This window comes from Mytilus californianus, unplaced genomic scaffold (genome assembly GCF_021869535.1).
Source record: "Mytilus californianus isolate M0D057914Y unplaced genomic scaffold, xbMytCali1.0.p SCAF_12, whole genome shotgun sequence".
Lineage (NCBI taxonomy): Eukaryota > Metazoa > Mollusca > Bivalvia > Mytilida > Mytilidae > Mytilus > Mytilus californianus.
Window position 1 is genome coordinate 27,551,555 of NW_026262604.1, and position 25,150 is coordinate 27,576,704.

The 25,150-nt window shown below is 32.4% G+C and overlaps 1 protein-coding gene across 1 annotated transcript in view; it reads right to left on the minus strand.

Moving 5' to 3' along the window:
• Positions 1-25,150, minus strand: part of LOC127721632 (uncharacterized) — a 44,239-nt gene that overhangs the window by 14,174 nt on the left and 4,915 nt on the right. The window contains exons 5-13 of the mRNA XM_052228402.1: positions 22,552-22,638; positions 15,490-15,587; positions 14,550-14,877; positions 10,205-10,290; positions 4,562-4,634; positions 2,946-3,149; positions 2,045-2,271; positions 1,442-1,742; positions 439-594 (exon numbers count right to left, since the gene is read on the minus strand). Coding sequence (XP_052084362.1) covers positions 439-594; positions 1,442-1,742; positions 2,045-2,271; positions 2,946-3,149; positions 4,562-4,634; positions 10,205-10,290; positions 14,550-14,877; positions 15,490-15,587; positions 22,552-22,638 — 1,560 coding nt within the window. The remainder of the gene's footprint in view (positions 1-438; positions 595-1,441; positions 1,743-2,044; positions 2,272-2,945; positions 3,150-4,561; positions 4,635-10,204; positions 10,291-14,549; positions 14,878-15,489; positions 15,588-22,551; positions 22,639-25,150) is intronic.

The window sequence follows — 25,150 nt, forward strand, 5'->3', positions numbered from 1 at the left end:
AGAGCAGAAAACAGCCAACGGCCACCAATTAATTTTCTATACAGCGAGAAGGACTTCAGCTGACCCCTAAACGAAAATGAACGTCACACTTACCCCAGGAACAAATAATGAACCAAAATATTAAAAACATACAAGACTAACATAGGCCAGAGGTTGGAACAGGCTTAAAATTCGGCGGGGTTTAACATGTTCTATGGGATCTCAACCCTCCCCTATACCTCTAGCCAATGTAGAATAAAAAGCGAACAAGTGCGTTTGATGGATTAAAAAAAATCTACGTAAGATAATGTTAGTACCTGTTTTTTTTTATGATTAAACCTTGTCTCGCGGATGCACGGGTTCAATGAGACTTTGGATGGAAAACAACTTTCACACATTATTATATAGTGCAATATGCAGACTCCTATTTAAAGCTAATACAATGGTTATTATTCTTACCTTCATGTCACTAATACATTGATCTATGTAATTGACAGAGTGTACAGTTGGGACATACGCTTCACATATTTCAAAGACTGGTAACGTGTGAAATGAACTTTCACATTTTTGTCTTGCAATTTCTTCCGTCAATCCATTTCTCCATACTGCAGGTTGCTATGAAATATGATACAAATATATTAAATTTTCACAAGTAGATATTGATGCATTTTGATTGATCTGTGTCAAAACCCTGTTAATGGAATAAACGTGTTCCTTATGAAATAAGAACAACAGGAAATAAATATGTGATCATTTCAGAAATGAAAAAAAAACATACATGCGCAAAAAGATGGATATCATTTTTCAAGGTCATCGTTGTCCATGTGATAAACTGGACCTTTTCTTGCTAAAACAACGTACCGGTTTTGCTCATTCTTTTAGGTCTTTAGTGTATTACCATATGGTTTGGTCTTTAGTGGATATTAGTCTTAATGACAGTAATATATCATTTCCTTATTTGTAGTGAAGGAATTTTTTAGTTAACTATTCTGAGAAATAACAAAGCCATTTGAAATGAATATCAAATATTCAAGGTACATATATTCGAACATACTCGTTTGCATTAACCAAACAAGTATCAAAACCGGTAATTTAAATGCTTTGCTCACATTTTGTGATATACCATACAAAATAAGAAAGTTTTGAATAAAGAGAAAGACTTCATTACATGATTTTAGATGTTTTGATTGATTTGAATATGGATGAAACTTTTGTCCATTTATTAACATATCAGAGCGAAAACAATAAAGTGTAGAACAAATTTTGTGATCTTTTCATAAGGAAATAATCTGGATTATGATTACGTATCATTGATAAATCACTGTAGCATGAATAGTGCAATATTGTATGAGTTCAAATATTTTAATAAATATATTAAATACTTGAACATATCCTGCACATTTCTTTGTTGACATTCTAAAATCATTTTGGATTATATCATGACAAAAAAAAAAATATTCACGTCATCAACTTCCACTTGTTCATCATCCATCATGTCATACATTGGTGGCGATTCATCTCCCTCCTCAAGCGACCTTTTTTGCCTGTGGCTTGATGTAATGCAGGATGCATGGTAAATGGTTGTTGTTGTTTCTATTTTCCTGCATGTTTTCATACGGTGACTTAACCTACATTCAAAGTTGGGTTCAGACGTTTGGCCTTGTATTGTCTCATATGCATCACAGGTGCAATACTCTTGCACTTTGTAGTTCAACAGTGGCAATCTTTTTGGATTAAAAAACGTTTCTGTTGAATTCTCTATCCTACAAATATAATTGACCATATTTGTCTTTTTGGTTTGTTTAAGAATAATAATGTCAAACTATAACTTGGGGATTGCCAAATAGCGAAAGTAAAAGACATAAACCCGACAACCTTATGAAAAATAAAAACCGATAAAAGACAACAAAAACAGTCTATAAAATATCAAATATACATGTTAAAGACGTGAAAAGAAAACTGCTCAAATCGTGACACCTGTCGCGCTGAGTATGGCAGGTAAGTTGAACATACATTACGTTTGTAACAACTGAAACAATATATGTAAGATCAGTTTCTGACTTACAGCCAAGATTTAGCGAACTGCCTTATGTTATGTTTTAAATCTACGTTTTCTCTGGTAAAAAAGTCGTCCGTAGAATTGTTGTTGTATCGGCCGCAGAGTCCAGTTGTTAGGTTGAGATCGAGGTTTGAAGGTGTAATATCAATCTTGCTGAAGATGGTAAATGGAGAATCAGTAGTCCCCAAATCGTCTCCTTTCATGAGGACGACAGTTCCAGAAGGGAAGGTTATCTGAAAAGACATTAAATACAACCAGAAATTAGTTATGATTTACCCTGTAAATTGTAGAGAATTGCATTTTGTTCGTGCGTCAAAAATTGGCGGATATAAAGCCTTACCAAAAAATACTATTTATCCTGAAAATATGAAATATATGTTTGAAACAAAATGCAGATCTTGAAATGAACAAAAAGATTAAATAAAGATGATTAAAAGAGCTTTTTTTAACATGAAGTTTTGTATATAACAATGATGATTTTCGAAAATGCCAAATAACTACTAAATGCACCATATGAAAAAAGTAAAATCACAAAAATACTGAACTGCAAGGAAAATTCAAATCGGAAAGTCCCTCATCAAATGGCAAAATCAAAAGCTCAAACACATCAAACGAATGGATAACAACTGTCATATTCCTGACTTGATAAAGGCATTTTCTTATGTAGAAAATGGTGGATTAAACCAGGTTTTATAGCTAGCTAAACCTCTCACTTGTATGACAGTCGCATAAAATTCCATAATATTGACAACGATGTGTGAACAAAACAAACAGACATAATAGGTAAAAATGTCAAAAATTGGGGTACAGCAGTCAACATTGTGTTAATATCTTAATCATATACATTGATAAACGACATTTAAACACGAAAATAATTACATCACACAATGTTGACAATTTAACTTACCTCAAACGTTTTATCTGTAATTTTGTTCACAATAAGATTTTGATCGTCGCATATTCTTGCGGTAATGTACCGGTTTATTTTTCTATTTGATAAAATTCCCGTTTCACAGAAATTAGCAATAAATATGCTACTAGCACTTCTTACAGCCACTGCACAGTTGCATAGTCCTGTTCCGTGTATACAGCGAGAGAAATATACGTTCACCTAAGAAAATAAAAGAAAGAAAGACGTACAGTGTTACCATTTAAAAAAATCAATATCAATGAAATGTAAAATTACTGATCTAAACCCGGCAATATCCAAAGTTCGATATAAAGAAAAAAAACGTTATAACGCCCTACGTTAAGAAACAAAACGACACGAATTTTCATGAAATTAGCTTTTATTAATATGCTTGGAAAATTAACCAAAAAGCCGGACGTCCTATTAAAATAAAAAAAAAAACAAATATATTGATGATAAAACATTTAACAAGGACTATTTTTGTCTATCAAAATCATATTTTTTTACAATTAAAACGACAAACAATAAATATTCAAGAACCAAGGACAACAAGTAATAATTTGCAGCAGTATAAATGTAGAGAGACACTTAATGGAAGGACAAATACAAAACTGGCCTAAAAATATGAAAAGATCTGCATCATTTTAATTCAAGTAAACTTAAACTTAACATCAATACAACATTTACCAAGAAATAAGATTATTCTTTGACAATTTATTAATAAGAAAGTTATCTTACATTATGTTTTTCATATACTTCCTCTGATTTGTTTTCCTTTTTTTTTGAAAACTAGAAGAATCATAACATATTTTTTGTTACGAAAAGGTTAACCATAGAAAAAATATTATGTCGAAAAAAGTTGAAAGTTACTAAATGACATTCAAATCAATCTGATTCAAACTCATACAGTTCTCATCATTTCAGTATCTTTAAAACTACTCAACCTGGACTGTACACGTGGAAAACATACATGATTCAGATTAAATAAACTCGGTTGAATTGACATGCCACTGCCATTTGCTAAAGAATTTAGCTTAATACAGTTCAGATAAGTGAAAAGTACAAGTTAGAGTTGTTGATACACATGCAAAGCATCACTTGGTATAATGAGCTTATTACAGACATTTAAGTGTTGTAAGGCAAAATTAATTTTATAAAAAGTAAAAATAAAAAAAATACCGAACTCCTAGGGAAATCTAAAACGGAAAGTCCTTTATAAAATGCCAAAAATCAAAAGGTCAAACACATCTAACGAATGGAACACGACTGTCATATTTCTGACTTGTTACAAGCATTTCCTCTCTTTAAATCAATACTACAACAATACTTCTTTGACGTTCTAAATTGTTATTCTAGACGAATTATATACATTGGAAAGGTAAAGAAAAATGCTTATGTTGAGACGTTTTATTTACCTCATGATGTCTGTTTACGTTTTTGTTGTTGGATTGATGTCGTCCTATTGAAATTCATCATTCATTTCATGTTTTTATTTGTCAAAATTGTTTTAAAAAAAACTCATCGTAGATACCAGGGTTGAAATTTTGTATTTTCGCCAGATTTACATTGTATATCTAAATTTAAAACAAACGAAATAATCTAAGCATAGTTACCTGCTGTGGTAGTCTTTCGTGTTTGTACATGACATATTCTCCGTAGTCGTTTGGAGAAGTAATATTCCATAAACTACAAAAATAAAACTTAATCAATTAAATCTTAATTACTGCTTTTTTCACAATTGTTGTAATTATGGCTCAAATATAAATAGAATATGAAACCAAAACCATCTCAGCGAGTGATTGTATGCTGCATGTATGGAAAGTGTATAACTCCTCTTACAATAACTTTATTAGAAGTTAATTTCTTATAGCCTGACACTTTTTCATTGAATTATTCTTCAACATGCAGAAGAAAAATTAACAGATGTTCCTTTTCCTTGGTTTGGAAAGGGGTTGTCCTTATGATAATATTGAGTATGGATTTATCAGCATCGAATGAATATCCGCGCTATATTATTTCTGGCGGTTATTTAATCGATGTTGATAAATGTTATTTTTAGCTTGCTACCTTAAATTAAATAGAGGCGTTGCACGTTGAACATACATTCATGGTATAACTGTCTTTTTCATATACTCAAACATAAGGCATTAGGTTTATATATCACCACTTTCATTACATTGATATGAATAATATGATATGATCATTGTACTTACATGGGACAGCAATACAACTGCATTTTTAGGAAAGACATTACCTTATGGTACAACAGTAGACATAGTTGAGCAGTTTACCACAGAAATCATGCAAATAGTGATACAAGCATGAAACTTTATAAGAACATGCCTGTAAAGTGTATGTAACCATATTAAGGGGGTAGCCACGAAAAAAATTCATCCCATCACAGCGGCTATCTTTGATTTTCAATATGACCTCTTTCAAGGCAAAAGACATCAAATGTATGTTCCCTTTTGTGTACATATTGCTTGTATTTTATTCAAAATGTTACTAAAGATAGAGTGAATGAAGGTTTATTTGATTATTGTAGTAATAAAAAATCACTTCCGGTCAAATATCGGTCGATACATGTAACTCACTTCCGGCTTAAATATCTTACATTTGATCCATACTACTACACGCCAATGTTTAAATCGTAGTACTTTGATAGTTATTAATTAATTGTCGTATGTGGTTGGTCTCTGGGACTCATTTATAACCACTTAATGTTTAGTCTTTACTTGGCGTCCGTCCTTAACCATTGATTGGTATCAGTCCATTTTGAAGTGGCTTGACTTTGCCAAATGGCATTCATTACTTAATGTTAATCCCTTATCACTAGTCTTTGAGAGAGTGATTTATTTACACTTCCAGAGCACACTGGTATAGATCATTGCCGATAATCTCGGCATTAGGTCCAGTGTCAGCTTTATAAGATTAAAGTGCTTCCAAATACTCCATGATTGCCCCAATTATTAAGTCATGGTGTCGTACCTGAATCGACAGGATGACTTTGTTTTAACATGAGAGAGCCGAGCCAAGGAGGAGGGGCTCATACCTCTGGATGGTGTACAGATCGCACGGGAGTTAAATGATACTGGATAAACGATCTGGCTGAATGTAGGCAAACCTTTAATTGAATTAACCAAATTCAGTTAAATTCAATACAACAAAGCACTATACTGGTGGTATTAGGATAATCCTTCGACTTAAATATCAGAAGTGATCAGATATTTTATTCAGACAGTAATGGTTCTATCGTTACATTGTTGATCTCGTTGGTTTATTTATATAATAGTTGATTTTTTTAAATGGCGAAAAGAACAGATAGTTAGGAAACTGATTGGACAAAATGTTGTTAATGTCAGGAAGACACAACTGACCTACTGAAATCGTCAGTTGACGGATTTCTAATAATGGGCAAAAATATCCCTCTTTTTCATGAAGTAAATGCACTCCCTATTCCTCAAGATATTAGGTGATTTAACAACGTAGAGGGAATTGAAATCACAATGAAAAAGAAAAATGATAAGTTTTATAATTTGCGCAGAATAAAATTTTAACAATACAAAACTTGATATAACTCAGAAACGCCATATGTCACCAATGCCATCTGGAAGTTCGAGTGAATGCAAGTCCCCTAAAACTGTTAGAAGTACACTTCGTTCGAAAGACCAACAACCAGATCCCGTAGAAAATTTTTGCATTAATATTTCATTTGTGATAAATATTTGCCTTTATCCGCTTAAGAGATCCAATGACAATGAAACTGAATCAACAATTAGTGGAACAGTTCTACAGAATAAACAGCTGTTGGCAAAACTATGAAGAGGTGACGTAATAGCACAAGAAATGAAGTATCACTCATCTTGTCTCGAAGCTGCATACTAGTACAACAAAGAGACAGAGCAAAGAAGAGCACAACATAGACCACAACCCCAGCTCAACAACATCAAAATAATATTTCATTGGACAGGAATCTCTATTTATCAACATCCAATGGCGTTAGAAGGGATCAGATAATATGACCTACAAGTAAACCAAAATCTAAAAAAGGTACCTGACCTCCCTGATGTTTACATGAATATGAAACCTGCATAACTTATAACAAACCCGAACCACTCATTCTGTCTGAGGATGTTACTGCCATTCGTAACTACGACTATCTATTCATGAGTGTACAGAATGAGTACGAGTGGTTATTTGTAATCACGAGGAAGCAGACACAAGGACATTTGTTCATATCAACACTGATAATCAGCTCAGCTCAGCTTTTTTCAAGACACTACAAGTAGAAAAACTTTGGGTTGCATTTGGAAAAGGAAAAGACCTGCGTCCGTTTAACGAAATTGATCATGCTCTCAGAGGTTTTGCCTTTTTCCCACGCTTTAACTGGATGTGACACTGTCTCCACTTTTCGTGGAAGGGAAAGAAGTCGGCACTGCAGACGTGGGAAATATTTGATGATGTAACCGAGGTGTTTTGGGCCATTGAGTAGGAAATCTGTATTGGTCAGAGAAGCTTGCATGGAGTTGATAGAGGCACTTGTTGTAGTTATGAACGACATACCCACAACAACATTTGACATCAATGAATCCAGACTTGAATTGCATATACGAAAAAAAAGACAGCATTGCACAATTCCGCCCACCAGAGCTGCACTGCTTGTGCAAACCAAACGAGCTGCACATCAAGGTAGTCATGTCAGGGGACAGGCAGTCAAACATGAACAACGTCTACCTAGTCCGGGAGATTGGGGATAGATTGATGAGACTGCAGATGGGTTGTGGATTCGAAATTGTAGCCATTGCAGCATCCTTCCAGGAGTTACACAAATGTGGATGCAAGAAAACTTGTTCTGGTAGATGCAAGTCATACAAACCTTGTTTGACCTGTACAACACTGTGTTCTTGGAGCTGTTAAAACGAAATACATCGGAAAATATGGTAGAATAAAACTTTTATCGACCTTCCTGCATTTCTCAAATAATTACTATATACCAAACGGATAGCATATCTTGATCATTATTATTCAACTCTATTGTATGAACTTTTAAAACCCTAACCGGAAGTTGTGATTTATATTTACAATTACTGTCTTTTTAACATATTTTCATGTCATTTTGTTGTAGTTGAAATAGTTTTCATGACCTATATCACATTAATAGGTGTGGATCTGTTTTTAAATTTCAAATATTTAGCAAAATGATGTCAAATTTGAATTCAAGATGGCCGCCGTGAAAAAATTCAAAAACATGATGGCTACCCTTCTAATATGCTAAAGTACACCCTAAAGAACGTATGTGCTAAATCCTATGCTTGTATCACCATTTGCATGATTTTGTCGAATTTCGGTACTAAGCCGCCCCACTAACAGTTGATGTACAACATCAGTATTGAATTGTCTAGAGTCTCAAAATATGTTAACATATGAACAGGAGTATAACAACGTAACTTAACTATAGATTCTTCTAACTAAGATACGACGCTGAATGAAAAATCTCTAAACTAATTTATCAATTTATTTTGTTATCAAACATAGACATTGAATGCATATGGATTAGGTTTTTAACATACACCAACTGCATGGTCTAAGGAGAACAACGATTATTTCATATTTTTGGCATAATTTTTTGTTTGTTCGTAGATGGTATTTATTCATATCGAAACAATAATATTAAAGCAATTGGTAATTTACGGAACCTTTATACATATATTCAGGAGACAATTGCTCTGGAAGCTTATCCGATCAAATCGGTTTGACATATCATATTACTAGTACCAAGAATGAAAGCAAATATTGGCTATAACGTGATGAAATAATTGATTAAAACTAATATGACCAAAACGACATTTTTTTTTATGGTATATATATTTAGTTCCAAGAAAAATAAAAAAAATATAATCCTATCCGACCGAAGGGCTTACTTTAGTCTGTTCAAACAATATATACACTTATAAGTAGTATATATTATAAATCTACAAACAAAAACCTTTTACTACCTTGAAAAATAAAAAAAAATGAACGTCATTGGGTATTTTCTTTGGCAAGGATCATAGAAATAATAATTAATGTCAATGCTATTGTAACTATGACGGAAAAGGTCACAAGTTTTTTTTTCATTATCAATACGGTCAAAGCTTACACTACATATATAATATAATTCGCCTGAGGTTTAGAGAACAGTGTTATATATAAAATCCCTAGCAGAATAAAGCGATTAAAATCCATGTTATTGTGTCATTTCTGTATCTCCATTACCACTTTTTCACCAGCCATAGCGCTCTCTTTTAACTTAGTTACTTGTACATGTTATATAGCTTTTATTGTAGGAGTATGGCTTTCCTTGCAGATTAGCTGTTTTGTTTGCCGTTAAGGATGACCAAACTAGACATGCAGTCACAGCAATATGCTGTTATTTTATTCAACTAAATATGCGTCAAAGTGCATTTTAGATTGAATATGCGAGAATTATACACGGCTAACGATCCATATAACATATACTAAAAAGTAACCTTTAAAAGATCTTCAAAATTTGCATAAACAATTGATGCCTTCTCTCAGTAACATTCGTATACGTGCTCATGTAAAAGCTATGTAAACTTTCTCCGTACCATGATCAACTCCGCACACCCTTCATCAACTTGGGTCTTGATACAATAGCTTCGCTGATCAAGAGACACATTTTCATACGCAGCTCATAAAATGTTAAAGGACTCATGGTTGTATGCATGGAAATTTCATATCAGCTGGTTTTTATTTGCATCGTGTTTATACGTCATATAATTATTTAAAAATAAGCTTTTTAACCGGCAATTTAAACTGTTAATATCTTGGCTAATCCTGTTTTAACGTCAAATCTTCGGCATTATTTGTTTAACCAGAACTTAAATAGATTCTTGACCATTACAATAAAGCGTGTCAAGTGTTCTCTTATTCTATTGTGTTGTTATGTAGCTGTCTTGTCAACATATACCTCGTGTCTTCTTTTTTACTCTGAGTAAAATATTTGTTTAAACTCTAAGAGTCACTAAGAATATTTATAAAGTAAATAACGTTCTAAAGATGACCTAAAAGCATGAAATGTTTCCAGCATAAATTCTGGAATTTCTAAATAAATTTGTTGAATGTGAATGAGTATAATAAACTGTGTATATAATTGTCAAGTTCTGTGTTATTTGGTCTCATGAGGAGAATTGTCTCATTGGCAATCATACCACACCTTTTTATTTTCATAACATATATAAGAAAAATGGACATACCTTTGGTCAAAAGTTCTCAAGTAAGGATCGTTGCTAGAATAACAACTTTTGTTGATATGTGTTAAATCCTTGTCACTAATGTAAATCTATAACATAATTTATACCAACAAGTTATTTGATATACACAAGTTGTAAAATAACAACTATAATCGATTGTGTAAACGTGTTTGTTTAAAGATTGATCATGTTAAACATATTTGATTAGAAGTAGAATGTTGTAAATATTTGAATAGCTGTAGAAATGGGAAATGTTTACCGGCAGTACTCTAACTAACAATAAAATATCATCACAGATATATGTCTCGCCTTTTAAAAGTAAAATGCAGATGCTGAAATTAGCTTCAACATATAAGTTATGCAAACATTCAAAGTCAAATTCAATGAACCATGAATGAAAGCACTGGACCAATCAATCTCAATGGGAATGAGATGTGACGCATGTAAACTAAGCAAAAGTTTCAAAATCAATCGACCATGACTGAGGGGTCGGGCCAAATAATCTCCATGGAAATTAGATGTACCAATTCTAATACAACTGAATACCGTATATCATTGACTTTCAGCTAGTGGTTCCCTAAAAACTGACCGAATAACAGAGTAATACATTGTTGACGCCGCCGCCTCCGCCAAGACGAGAGAAGTGAGAGGTCGACAATAACCATATATATATATATTAACTTAATAGTCATCAGAACGTCCTGATCTGACTCTTCTACACAAACAGGTAATTATTAAAATATATAAATACGAATAAGATGAAATAATATCATATTGAAAGACAAATATATCGGCCAGAAATTTGTTTTTGCCAGCGTTAGTTTTGAATAAACGTAAATAAATCGTGTATTGTGATTAGTCATTCTTGTTTAATACCTTCGAGAAGGTAACAGCTATAGTCAAAGGCGGTTGTGCAATGCTAGGCAGTATAGCCGTTGAAGTGAAAAGTAAACGTACAGTTTCCAGTGCCGATTTGGGAGGAAGTTTGAATAAGATCTATTCTAGCATTGATCGATTGCTTTTCTGTGCACTTTATATACATAAATAGTAAAAAGTGAAAAAACAAAAAAACTAAGTACAATATATACAAAAATACAAAAAGAAGAAAAACATATGAACCGTTGTATTAAAAATTTTTAACACTATTCCTACCGTAAACATCTATAGTACAACAGAACAATATAACACAATACAAGACATATGCACATTAATTTATTTAAACATGTTGTTAAAAGGGATGTTAAGAAATATTCAAGCCGAATTTAGATATAATAAATCTTTTGAGGCTTGTTTCTTTATCTTCTTCTTCTTTATATACAGAAAAAAACCTCAACTGGATGATAATTACTTTCTGGCGCATGCCTGGTTTAACAGTATTGTTAATAATTACAATTTATTTTTCTAATTTCATAATAATTTTTCAATTTTTATATTTGTAAGTAATATTTTTCAATTTTTATTGCTTTTTTTTTGGTATAAGATAAACACAAGATACATATTATGCACGAAGGTATTTGTAATTGTCAAGGAAAATTTCTATGGTGAGTTTCTCCTTGAAACACGCAGGTTTCTTGTATTTCGATGTCAAATATCATGTTTTCAATATATTTCCATTATGAATTTCGCATGTCTTTCTGTAATTGTGTTTTAATTTGTTTGAATTTTTTAAGGTGTTTTCCATCATGTTTGTTCTATTTATATAATTTGTTTATCTTATTTATTAGTTTATTCAAGTTTGAATCCATCGATGGTGGGTGAGTTTTATTTCCTATTAGCTTTGTTGGTATATGCTTTTGAATACTTTCTGTTGTCTGTGTTTTGAAGTAATTCCACATATTGTCTATATCTAGTTCTAACTGTTTCTTTCAAATCTTTTCAAATTTTTTCCCAGTCAACTTTCTTGTAAATGAATACCTTGTGTGGTGACTGTTTTTCTTTTCAAAGGGAAAGGTTTATTTCACTGAAAATTATATCATGATCTCCTAGTGGTGGTAATGTTTCAACTCTGTTTACTAGTGATGGATTTGACATGCACAGTAGATCAAGTGTGTGGTCCTTTCTTGTTGGTTTGTCTACTACCTGTGTGAGATTGTGATATTGTAGTATGTCTAATAAGTTTTGATGAAGAGAAGGATCTGGTTTGCTAGGTATTACTGATGAATTTGACCAGTCAATATTGCCAAGCTTGAAATCACCACTGAGCATGATGTTTGCACTAGATGTATTGGGTATCCTATTTAGTGAGGTACTAAGATGTTCCAGTGATTCCCCTTTGTCTGAGGGTGCTCTATAATATGCTCCAAGATAAGTGGTTTTATTTCCTGTTGGAGTTATTTTTGCCCAGATTAATTCGCAATCTGTGTCTAGTTCAGGCACCTGTGATGTAGTCAGTGTGTTGGTGATTGCGAGTAGCACACCTCCATAGCCATCTTTCCTGTTTTTAGTGTAGATAGTGTATTTGGATGGTGAAATATATTCATATGCTGATACGTGATTTGAGAGCCAGGTTTTAGAACCAGAGATTAGTCTATTATCTCATCAAGTTCTGGCTTTTTGTTTTTAATTGATTGAATATTGATAGTGAGTACTCGAAGAGGTTGAACAGTACTTTGTTTCTTTTTCTGCTTTAATTGTTTCAATTTTTGTTTGTGAATTAGTGATGATGTATTAGTGGGTCATCCACTATGTTCTAAGTCATTTTCATTTGTGCTCAAGTCTACAAAGCTTTTAGATGTTTCAATGGTGGTGTTAAAAATGTGGTCGAAAAGTTTGGCGTGCCATATTTAAGGCATTCCTAAGATATGTTGCTATTACTTAGAATTTCATACATGTGCTGTTCCATTCCCTCACATGTAATGTGATACCACTCATCGCAAGTGTTACAGCAGACTGCTTTTTGTCGCCATGTGACTGCTTTGGTACAAGAACCGCATTGGTATTTTGTAGGACCTTGATTTGGCTCAGGTGCATATGAGTTGACTAGGAGGAGGCTACATAGGTAAGTCATTACTAATTTATTATATTTTATTTCTCTGCCTCTCCCCATAATGATGTTTATTGAGAGGGTAAATATGTTTGACTTACTTGGTTCTTGACTAATAGTTGACCAAGTCTTGTCTGGAAAACTGTTGTTGTGGTGCAGACTACTTTGTCTTGACAGATCAGTGATGTGATTGGCAGTAGTACTTAAGTTCGGTACTTTTGCTGTTAAAGTTGTCACAGCAAGTGTGATAAGTGCTATGTGTATGATTTGCATTTTGCTTTTGTTTATTTGATACTATTAAAATGGTCTGTGCACGAACTGAGACAGTGCCGAAGTGCAGAGAAAATATATGGCAGGATTGTTAAGTAAATTTAACACAAGTTAGTCTTCCTCCCTTTCGCAAACTCAAGGATACTGGGTATTACTTATTCAAAGTTCAGCCATGTTAATAAAACGATAGAAAAGTCTTGAGACAGGATAGTAAATGTGGTGTTTGTTTACTTCCGGTTTTTATGTCTGGTCATGTGACTGTTATTGGCGGTAGTTACTGTCAAACTCAGGAAAAAGTCTTAATCTTTGATTTTTTACTTTTTGAAAAATGTTGAATGAAAAATGTTATTTTTATGATTGGTTTGTTGTCTGAAAAAGCTTTTGTGTATTTTGGATCGTTCAATATGTAGGTAATTCACCAAAATAAGGAGCCCAAATCAAGGAAGTCTTTCGAAGTCCAGGCATGCGCATATGATGCAATATCATCTAATTCAAACACACAAACGTGATTGAAAGAATGACCCTTGCTTAGTTTCATCACATACATAAGGAAGAACTCAAAACAGTTTTGAAGTCTTACCACAATCAGTTTGTTTTGTATATTCATGCCTACATCAAATGCAAGGCAACGTATCATCGGACAAGATACGTAAATTTAAAAATGACATGAAAAACTAGGCATTTGATATACAACATTCAATGTAACAACCTCAGCGACATATATATAGGACACACTAAGAATGCATGATAACAGTATAAAACATAAGAAGATATATAAAAGAAAAATTAAATGTTTTATTTTTGTAACAGTATTCGGAGGCGAAAAGAGTTAATATGCAAATAAGATTACGTCATAAACGTCAAATAGTTACTATTATTACATAGTAACGTTATTCACATAGATGTAATAAATTTAAAACTGTAAAGTACTATTGAAATGGTTATACAATATGAAACTCCTGCTATATTCGACGTTTAATTGATTGTTATATACACAGTGTTCTATTACCATACAATGTATATATATGTATAATATAAATTTGTGCATCTCAGTTTATATGTATATGATATTGCATCTTCTTATATGATACTTACTTTTATATCTGGTAGATGTATTGAATTCCAGATTTGCAGACCATCCTTTTTATTAGCACGATCAATCGTAGTATACAATCGCAGGAAAACAATTCGGTCTACCTTGTTTACAATGCCGTCCGATACACCAGTTACATTGATAAAATAGCTGCTACTCCATCCAACATGTGGTATTTTTAGGCGACAATTCTGTTGAGCAAACTCTAATTTGGTTTGAACGAAAGTTTCATCAGAACAGACCACTTCATTATTGGCAGTAGACTGATATTTTGGAACCCCATTATATAGTCCTACGTAGCATCCTGATTTTGATTTTTGAACATTTATCCTTGAAATTATAAAAAATATATATATTTTGCAGGACAGTGAAACTCATTGATACTGGACCATGACTATAACAGAAAAGTTCTGTTATAATGTATTGTCACTGTGAAAAAAAATATGAAATGTGTAAACAAAATAGTAGGTAATCGTAAGTGCATATCTGATGAGTTGAGTTGATTAAGCATTTTCTATTAATTTATAGACGTTATTTTAGTAATGTCATATAATTTTGTAAATATACTTATTTACACGAAAACATATCATTGCTTATGGTAAAACATATCATTTCTTATGGTAAAGCATTTAAAACTAAGAAGAAGAATTGTACAGATACTATTGTATGTAATGTTCATTTTGAATCTAAAAAATAACAAACTTTCTATTTTATGCAGAATTTGCATTTCATATTTACATTTGATTTTCCTTGTGTATTATATTTTCATCTTTTTACAAATCGTTGTCAAGCTGTCAACTATGCTCACTTCAGGTTAAAAAATCAATCACATTGATTATCAATATAGCATAAAACAAATCGTTTATGTCTTTGATACTGACTTCATTTGACTTAAAATCGTTATTTGTATTTAGTTAACTTCAAAGATGTAAAAAGATTTACCCTTCTTGATATGAACATCCAATGGGCAGAGTAGATTTTATTTCAACGCTTTTCGGTTTATTTTCTTCTACATGTATTCCATTTTCACCATCAACAACCTTTAAATAAAGAATTTTGAATTGTATTTGAAAAGTGTACAAGGCAAATATATATATTACTTCTTTTTTGTTAACATTTGTTTGAAATAAAAAAATATATTGCTTGTCCTTCATTTATCATTCTTTGTGGTTGCTAATTAGGGGGAAAATGACATGATAACAAAGCTGTGCATGTTATTTGCGATATTTTATTGTCGATGTATGACGTCAACCTTCGTATAAAGTAGTCAATGAATATCTTTTCCTCATTTTGTCGATGACACAATTTATGGAAATTTTAGTTTCAGTGCACTTCAACTTTGCAATTGTTTTGAATCGAAAACCGATGATGAGTTTTGTTTATGCGTCTTGAGTAACGACAGGAACAACGTTTATGGATAACACATGTATGAGGAAAATGAATTTACAGGTATAAGTTTAAGACAACTTCTATAATTTCTTATTTCATCAACTTTAACACTTCATTGATGAAATTGACCGTGCCAGACCCTCATGGGAAGTAAAGGCCGTTGAACCCCCTAGTATTGAAGATTTGATTGCAATCTAACACTTGGAATTTTCTGTTGAATTGCTAAAGTGTATGTTTTAAATAAATACGCAGTCAGTTCAAAGATGAAATTTCTAAGTTCCAAGTTGACATTTCTTATATAGAAATCTAGACTTCAAATTTAATATTGTCTATTTGGAACTGAGCAAGGTCAATTAGGATCTGAGAAATGTCACATTCAATCTGAGAAATGTCGTCTTGGAACTGAAAAATATCAAATTGGATCTGAGAAATGTCGACTTGGATCTGCGAAATGTCAAATTGGATCTGAGAAATGTCGACTTGAAACTTAGAAATGTCAAATTGGATCTGTGGAATGTTGACTTAAAACTGAGAAATGTCAAATTGGATCCGTGGAATGTCGACGTGAAACTGAGAAATGTCGACTTGGAACTGAGAAATGTCAAATTGAAACTGATGAATGTTAACTTGGAGCTGACAAATGTTTGGAATAAGAAATGTAAAGAACAGGCCGTCTTTTGTATATCTATATTTTTCTGTAATTTATATATACTATAAATTGATACGCAAGAGCATTTGTGTTGGGCTGCACAGACATAGTCATACTACATGATTTTGAGTCAAACGTTCTCTTAAGGATGTATTCTTCTGACGTTTCAGTCTCGTTGAAAACTCGTTCTAGAATTATTTCCAAAACATGTGATACAAGTGGAAAATATCAATGAATTCAAATAATATTATAATCAACCTTAACTCTGTGAAAAAATTATGTTTTTACAATAAGTAGTTTTTGAGTAATAAAATTTTTAAATTATATAACCAGTCAAGTCATTCTCATTAGCCAAAATGTTGAAAAAATGGGTGAGGGATACAAGAAATGATTTTACCAGATACATGTACATCCCATATTAATTTTTTTTCTTTTCAAATGTCTTAGATATGTATTTTTTCAATCATTTATAACAAAGTAGTTGAAATAATATGATTTTTGTTCTAAAAAAAAGAGAAAATCCCAAATTTACAAAATTGACTACATGGTAAATTTGACACGAAAAAGCAACAAAATTTTATAAAACGTTCTTATGTTAACACCTACCTATAGTTTTTTTAAGTTAAATTTATTCAGATTGGTCCACTTCATCTTTATAACAAAGTAGGGAAAAAAAAATTTATCGTGATACTGTGATTTTTTTCATGATTATAGCCCAAAAATAGGTAAAAATTGATGAAAAATGGGAAAATCATCAAAATTAGGTACTTTGGAATGGCTGTAGCAAAATAAGAAGTGCACCACCATGTGATTTTTTCTTCACCAATTATTTTTTTACAGTCAAATAAACCCAAAAATCAGGTTAAGAAAAAAAGTTTTAATTCTAGAAATTTGCACATCTATTCTGATCTTAATGGATAAATAAAGGCAACAGTAGTATACCGCTGTTCAAAAGTCATAACTCGATTGAAAGAAACAAATCCGGGTTACAAACTAAAGCCGAGGGAAACACGTCAACTATAAGAGGAAAACAAAGGAAAAACAGAAACACTGAAATGCAACAAAAACAAACGCCAACATACATAGACTTGAACTATTTTATAACAACTGCCATATTCCTGACTTGGTACAGAACATTTTAAGAACAAATAGTGGGTTGAACCTGGTTTTATGGCTAGCCAAACCTTTCGCTTATATTGCAATGTTGAAAAATATCGCTAAAATGACAACACTACGTGCATGACAGAAATACAGCACAAACACACGCAAGAACACTCATCAGAGAGAAACGCACAAATAAATAATATAATAGTCGTTACAACATGCAAACCGCAGAATAACAAAGAACATCTTCCATTAACGACAGACAGCACAGGACATCACAAACACTGACATATTTTTGTAACGAATATATAATCTTGAAATTCTTACAATTATATTCACAATACTAGTCCAAACAATTATCATGATAATGACGGTATTGAAAGGTTATTTTAAAAAGTAAAATCACAAAAATACAGAACTCCGAGGAAAACTCAAAAAGGAAAGTCCCTAATCAAATTGCAAAATCAAAAACCCAAACACATAAAACGAATGGATAACAACTGTCATATTCCTGACTCGGTACAGGCATTTTCTTATGTAGAAAATGGTGGATTAAACCTGGTTTTATAGCAAGCTAAACCACTCACTCGTATGACAGTCTCATAAAATTTTATCATATTGACAACGATGTGTGAACAAAACAAACAGACATAATAGGTAGAAATGTCAAAATAGGGGTACAAAAGGGTGTTAAAATCTTAATCACTATAAAAACAAACAAATATGTAACAACGAACCAACATAAGGGCATATAGACAATGCACATAGACAAAAATGAAAGACAAGAATTCAAAAATTTACCATAGCACAATAACATAATGACGGGATGTATAAGTACCACGTCAAATTGATATCACCAAAAATAGACTAAACATTGAAAGTAATATTCCAAAAGACAAATAAAATAATACCCTAACACGTTATTAAGATGATGAACAATTAATTTCCCCATAGGCGACAAAATGATAGCCTTTTTCGAGATACAGACTTTAGGAAGTTGATTTTTTAAACGAAACCTTGCTAGAATTATTCGGACAGTATTTTTCGGTCAAAAACATATAGGTTCCCGTTGCTTTTCTTAACGTAATTTCTACTTTTCTTCCATGCCTATCAATTTTGCACTTACAAACACGTGTCTCATCCTAGCGTTGAAAAGACATCTCAGTTCCGTTTGTGCTAAGGAAAATAGTCTATTTTACCTTATGTATAATGCAGAGTGCACGAAGTTTCTATTAATAAAAAAAAAACGGGCGCACATATCGACCAATCAGGATGAGCCATACTCTTAATTCTGAACACCATGTTATCTTCATAAAATGGCTGCGCCCATAAAATCTTATGGTTTATTGTAACCTATACGGTATTTAATACTTTCTAGAATCATGCAGTTTATAGTGCGTTAGATGCACAAATATATATGCCACACATAAATCATCCTCAAAACGTTCTCGCATTACTCTCTGAATTTTCACAATTTTTTATCAGAGGTGACCCCGATCGAAAAATAAAAAAATAAAATCCTGATTTTTTTAGTAAATGCGGTACTGCTAAAAAGGACCTGAAGATAATGTCCACCTACTCTAACGATTCTTTATATGTCATCAAGTACTGATTATATTGATACCAAAACCAATCCAATATGTAACTACTACGGTGAATTTTGAACAACAGTTTTAAATGAAACCATGTTTGTATAAAAGTACATTTTTGAAACAGACTTATAGCATTTCAAAATATGAAAAATGTGTAAATATTTGTGTTTTAACATTGAAAACTATTCTTTAACTACAAAATGTCATGCCTATTCTAATTTTTATAGTTTGCCATTCGAGTGAACATTTTAATGTTTGAAGGGGATCATTTCTGTCCATTTTCACTGAATTTGGTAATTTCGATAACAGCACTTGGGTCGAGATTGTCATGTTAAAAAAATCGATTTTTGTATCCAAACTCTAGACGTGTACGCGCTTTTTTCAAACAAATCAGCAGAAGTTCAGAAAATGACATATTCTCTCCACAGTAAGTCAAAAGTCGAGCCCAACCTTGTTTCTAATGTAAAACGAAATACAAATATGAAACAGCTATAGCTTAAAAATTAGTTGATCAATTATTAATTTGTCACCAGAAAATACGGTTTTACATCCAATATCTAGTAAAATTACTGTTTTTGGCACTATGATAAAGAACTGTCGATGCTTTATAGATTGTAATAAACAATTAATTTCCCCATAGGCGACAATGATAGCCTTTTTCGAGATACAGAATTTAGGAAGTTGATTTTTTAAACGAAACCTTGCTAGAATTAAAGAAAAATTATTCAGACAGTATTTGTTGGTCCAAAAAATATAGGTTTCTGTTGCTTTTCTTAACGTAATTTGTACTAATCTCCCATGCCAGAGTGCACGAAGTTTCTAAAAATAAAAAATAACGGGCGCACATATCGACCAATCCGAATTAGCCATACTCTTAAATCTGAATACCATGTTATCTTCATAAAATGGGTGTGCCCATAAAATCTTATGGTTTATTGTAACCTATACGGTATTTAATACTTTCTAGAATCATGCCATTCATAGTCTTAGATTGCACAAATATATATGTCACACATAAATCATCCTCAAAACGTTCTCGCACTACTCTCTGAATTTCACAATTTTTTATCAGAGATGACCCCGGTCGACAAATGTAAAAAAAAAAATCCTGATTTTTTGAGTAAATGCGGTACTGCTAAAAAGGACCTGAAGATTATGCCCACTTACTCCAATGATTCTTTATATGTCATCAAGTACTGATTATATTGATACCAAAACCAATCCAATATGTAACTACTACGGTGAATTTTGAACAACAGTTTTAAATGAAACCATTTTCGTATAAAAGTACATTTTGAAACAGACTATAGCATTTCAAAATAGGAAACGTGTGTAAATATTTGTGATTTAACATTGAAAACTATTCTTTAACTACAAAATGTCATGCCTATTCTAATTTAGATAACAGCACTTGGGTCGAAATTGTCATGTTTAAAAAATCGATTTTTGTATCCAAACTCTAGACGTGTACGCGCTTTTTTCAAACAAATCAGCAGAAGTTCAGAAAATGACATATTCTCTCCACAGTAAGTCAAAAGTCGAGCCCACCCTTGTTTCTAATGTAAAACGCAATACAAATATGAAACAGACTATAGCTTAAAAACTAGTTGATCAATAATTCATTTGTCACCAAAAAATACGGTTTTACATCCAATATCTAGTAAAATTACTGTTTTTGGCACTTTTTGAGCACTATGATTAAAAAATGTCGACGCTGTATAGATTGTTATAGCCATACTCTTAATTCTGAATACCATGTTATCTTCATAAAATGGCTGCGCCCATAAAATCTAATGGTTTATTGTAACTTTCAGTATCCAGCATCTATACTTCAAGACCATCGTGTATTATTTGTGAAGTTGATACGGAATATTTATCAACAATGTCTTGGTACCTTCCGATTAACTTTTTTAGAAAAAGGACGAGACGTTCTTTGACATCCCCTGGTTCATCAACTTTCTGCTCAGACACTGGCGAAGTTTTACACAAAGTCTGAGTGGCAGCTACAAACTCTTGATTACCGAATAAGTTGGAAAATGTATATCCCATATGCAGGTGAAGTTGGTATATTGCTACTAAGGAGGGGGGAATTTCAAAATTAAAATCGTCTCGTTTGTCGTAGATTCTGGTATTGAGATGACCGTGTGTGTCAAATTCGAGGTATAGGTCTAAATATGCTATGACGACGTCATAATTATTTGGAGTAACACTATACTTCATCCATGGAGAATGGAAATTGACTCGACTATACTGACAAATAAGACATATGTGAAATGTACCATATGTACAGAATTCTAACCACAAACGATAAGACGTAACACATAATCAAACCGAAACCACAACAGAAACATCATAAATAAATACATAAATGTTAGATGTATAAAATACCGAGACACGTCGTATAGCAATATCTGGGAATAGGTCACGTTTGGTTGTAGATGTAAAACCACAATCTAAGACGTGGTAAAAATGTCATTAGTTAGTTTAGACACAGACACATCGTTTAGATCAACCAATTCGTGATAGTGTCCAGAAAATTTACGGAGTGTCATTTCTAATCTTTCTTCCTCATAACTCTGTTTGGAACAGTTTCTGCTTAAGGAGCACTATCCTGTATATGAAGTCCGTATAGTGTGAGCGTGCACGAGCATAACGTATCAGTTGAGATATGTTAACACCATACGACGGAGCAGAGGGTATGTTACTGCTGAGAAAAGGGAAATAGATCATTTTGAAGTTGAAATCATTCCGTTTGTCTTAGATTTAAGTGTGAAGTCGTCCATCTGTGTCAATATCGAGGAAAAGTTCACTGGGATATATGAGATGCAAGTACCGATCGAAATATGGGTTATTCAGTGATAGGACATCATCAAAATATCAGAAAGTAATTTATTTTGCAAGGTGCTTTTTCTTTTTGTCTTTCAGAAGGTTCTGATTCATACGAGCACAAAAACAAGTCGGCCAGAAAGGGATGCACAATTAGTGCCCATTGGAATACCGACTGTTTGTCTAATAAGTGTTTAATTTTTTTTTATCTGGTATGTATTTTAAGGATAAGAACACCATCGAATTGAAAAAAATTACTGCTGTCATATTTTTTTTTTGCGATGTTGCTATCTGTCTTCTTCAAAATGTGTGTTTTTTTTTTCTTTTTCTCTTCTTTTTAAAGTTAAATGTTTATTGTGAAGCAAGACATCGGATCTAAATATAATCGATGTTGTCGGAGCTAGCTGAAAAATTCAGGAATTTAATCTGTAAATTGTTTTTTACCTTAATTCCTGCGAAATAAATCTCTGAAAAATATTTGGGTCCTGTAACACCTCTGTCCTTGTACCTAGCTTGCACCGAACAATTGACCTGAAACATTTGTGTTTAGAATTATATATTTAAAGGTAAGATTAGGTCGATTTCAAATAATGTAGCCAACCATTAAAATTTGGACAAATGAATGGAAATAATAGTTTATAAATTATATTAGCCTAAAAGTTTTTTATGATATATCTCTACATGAAAGCTCAACTTTAATTCACTTGTTGGTTGCTTTCTTCAGAAAATGAATAAAAAGTAGCGATCGAGGAGTAAGAAAAAGGAAAATAGTATTGATGAGGAATTTCAACTAGAAACAGGTAAACAGGACAAGGTTAAATAATTTTTGTTCAGAGAGTTACTACAATAAATCAAATAATCTCCAATACAAACTGTTCGTTACAATTCTATTCAACCGATCAATCAATAAGTGATGTCCAAGACAAGGTCAAATTTGATTTGCTTCTTAAATATTTAAAATTTACTCAAACGCTGAAATCCAATCATATTAAAAATTTCATTTACAACTAGTTATTCATTAACAAAATTTACAAAACCAAGGACTTAGAGCAATAAGACGACGGATAGGAGACACACGGTAAATGATTGACATTATATTACAATACACTAAGTACATGACATATGCACCTCCAAATAATATGGCTTATTATGTTTTCCCCCTGGAATGTTTTAAATATGGTACATGGCGGGGGGGGGGGGGGGGGGTGTATATATTTAACAAAAAAGAGTCCTCAGGTTTATAGGATTAATGACTTTTCACCTTGAAATTGATGTCAAAGTATAATTTGAAGTTCTAAATTTGGCCTTTGGTATAACTCATACTGGTATATGATAAAACCATAGGATATTTTGCTAAACCTGCCCCTCTTGTTTACCAGTCGAACCTCGTTGTGTCGAACTCGGTTGTGTCGAAAACTCGGATGAGTCGAAGTAATTTCTCGGTCCCGGTAAAATTCCCGTTTGATCAATGCATAATTACCTCTGATGAGTCGAACTCGGTTGATTCGAATACTCGGTTAAGTCGAGTAAATTTTATTGTCCCGTCGATGTAAAATTCATGTAAATTGACCCCGATGACTCGAAGTTCGAAAGTAAGAATTTTCAAATGATGCAGACCTAATGATAAAAATTCAAATCGGATGTATTTCTTATGTAACCTACTCATTTTCCAAAGAGATTAAAGCTGAATAAACATACTTGTTTGTATAACAGTTAGAATGACATGTTTATGGTGATCGGTAATTAACACCTTTGGTTGATCGTTCAAGCGGAATGTTAGTGTGTTGAACATGTTTCACATCAGATAAAAACAAAACGAATTTAAATGACCCAAGCCGAGATTAAATGAATCGTTAGATTTAAAACTCATTAATTACAATAATTAAAAAGATTAGGACAATTATGATAAATTCATGATAATTTAATGTAAAGCAGACGACCTCTGGCTCATTAGAGACCGTTCATAACTTAATTCGTTCTGATAGTGATTTCATAATTTATAGTGACTGACCTTTGTAAATATTTGTGTAGACTATTGATTTTATTTGTACATGATTTGTATCTGTACGTGTGTGTTTAATTATTATGCAGGACCAAAAATGGAGATTGAATACACAATCATAAAGTGTCATATCGAAAAAAAGGCACACTGTTCATTGTATCTAGTTTACACAAATCATATCGTATTTCATGCATTCCAAATTTATGACGACACACTCGACCTCGGATGAGTCGAACCTCGGATGTGTCGAATACTTTGGTCCGGTCCCTTCGACTTCGACACAACGAGTACGTGTAAAGTCACCAATCAAATGAAACTAGTAGTGATTTTTGTAACCCGGAAGTGGCAAACTAAAACCTTTATTTCAATTTTTAAATTAAAAGTACATCCTTACAAAATATTTTTGGAATTACTGTTAAGTGCCCTATTATTTGACATCTGAAGTGACTAATGAAATCCCTTATTTCATATGAATAACAAAAAAGTACAAAAAACAATGCGTTTTTGTTTCAGTGAAATATAAGCTATATTTTGATAGTGAATATGAAATATTAAACCTGAAGTAAATATTTTCCAATAACAAGATATTGATTTAAGGTGGAAAGTTCTCGATTGTTCTCCCTTTACTTTGATATAACGTTTAGCCCTACGACTAGCGCATCCATATTGCCCAACTTAATTATTTTGATCCAACTATAAAACAAAAATTAAAGCAAAGCATCAACTAGCCCCACCATAACGTTTATTACCCAATGTACTAAATGTTTCCACTGTCACCAATCGCACACAAACAAGAAGATACAACATTGCATGATTAGAAAAAATTCTAGATCCAAGTTTATTGGAATTAAAACTACTTACGTTTATCTTCCCTTTGAATTGGTTATTTCGTTACCCTTACAAAGAAATAGTTGTTGATATTTGTTTATGCCTTTCATCTTTTTATTCTCTTTATACTTATTTTTATTTCAATCGTTTGTACACATGCGATTTTGATAGACAATATGTACTTGCACATTATATACCAATCATTAAAATCAT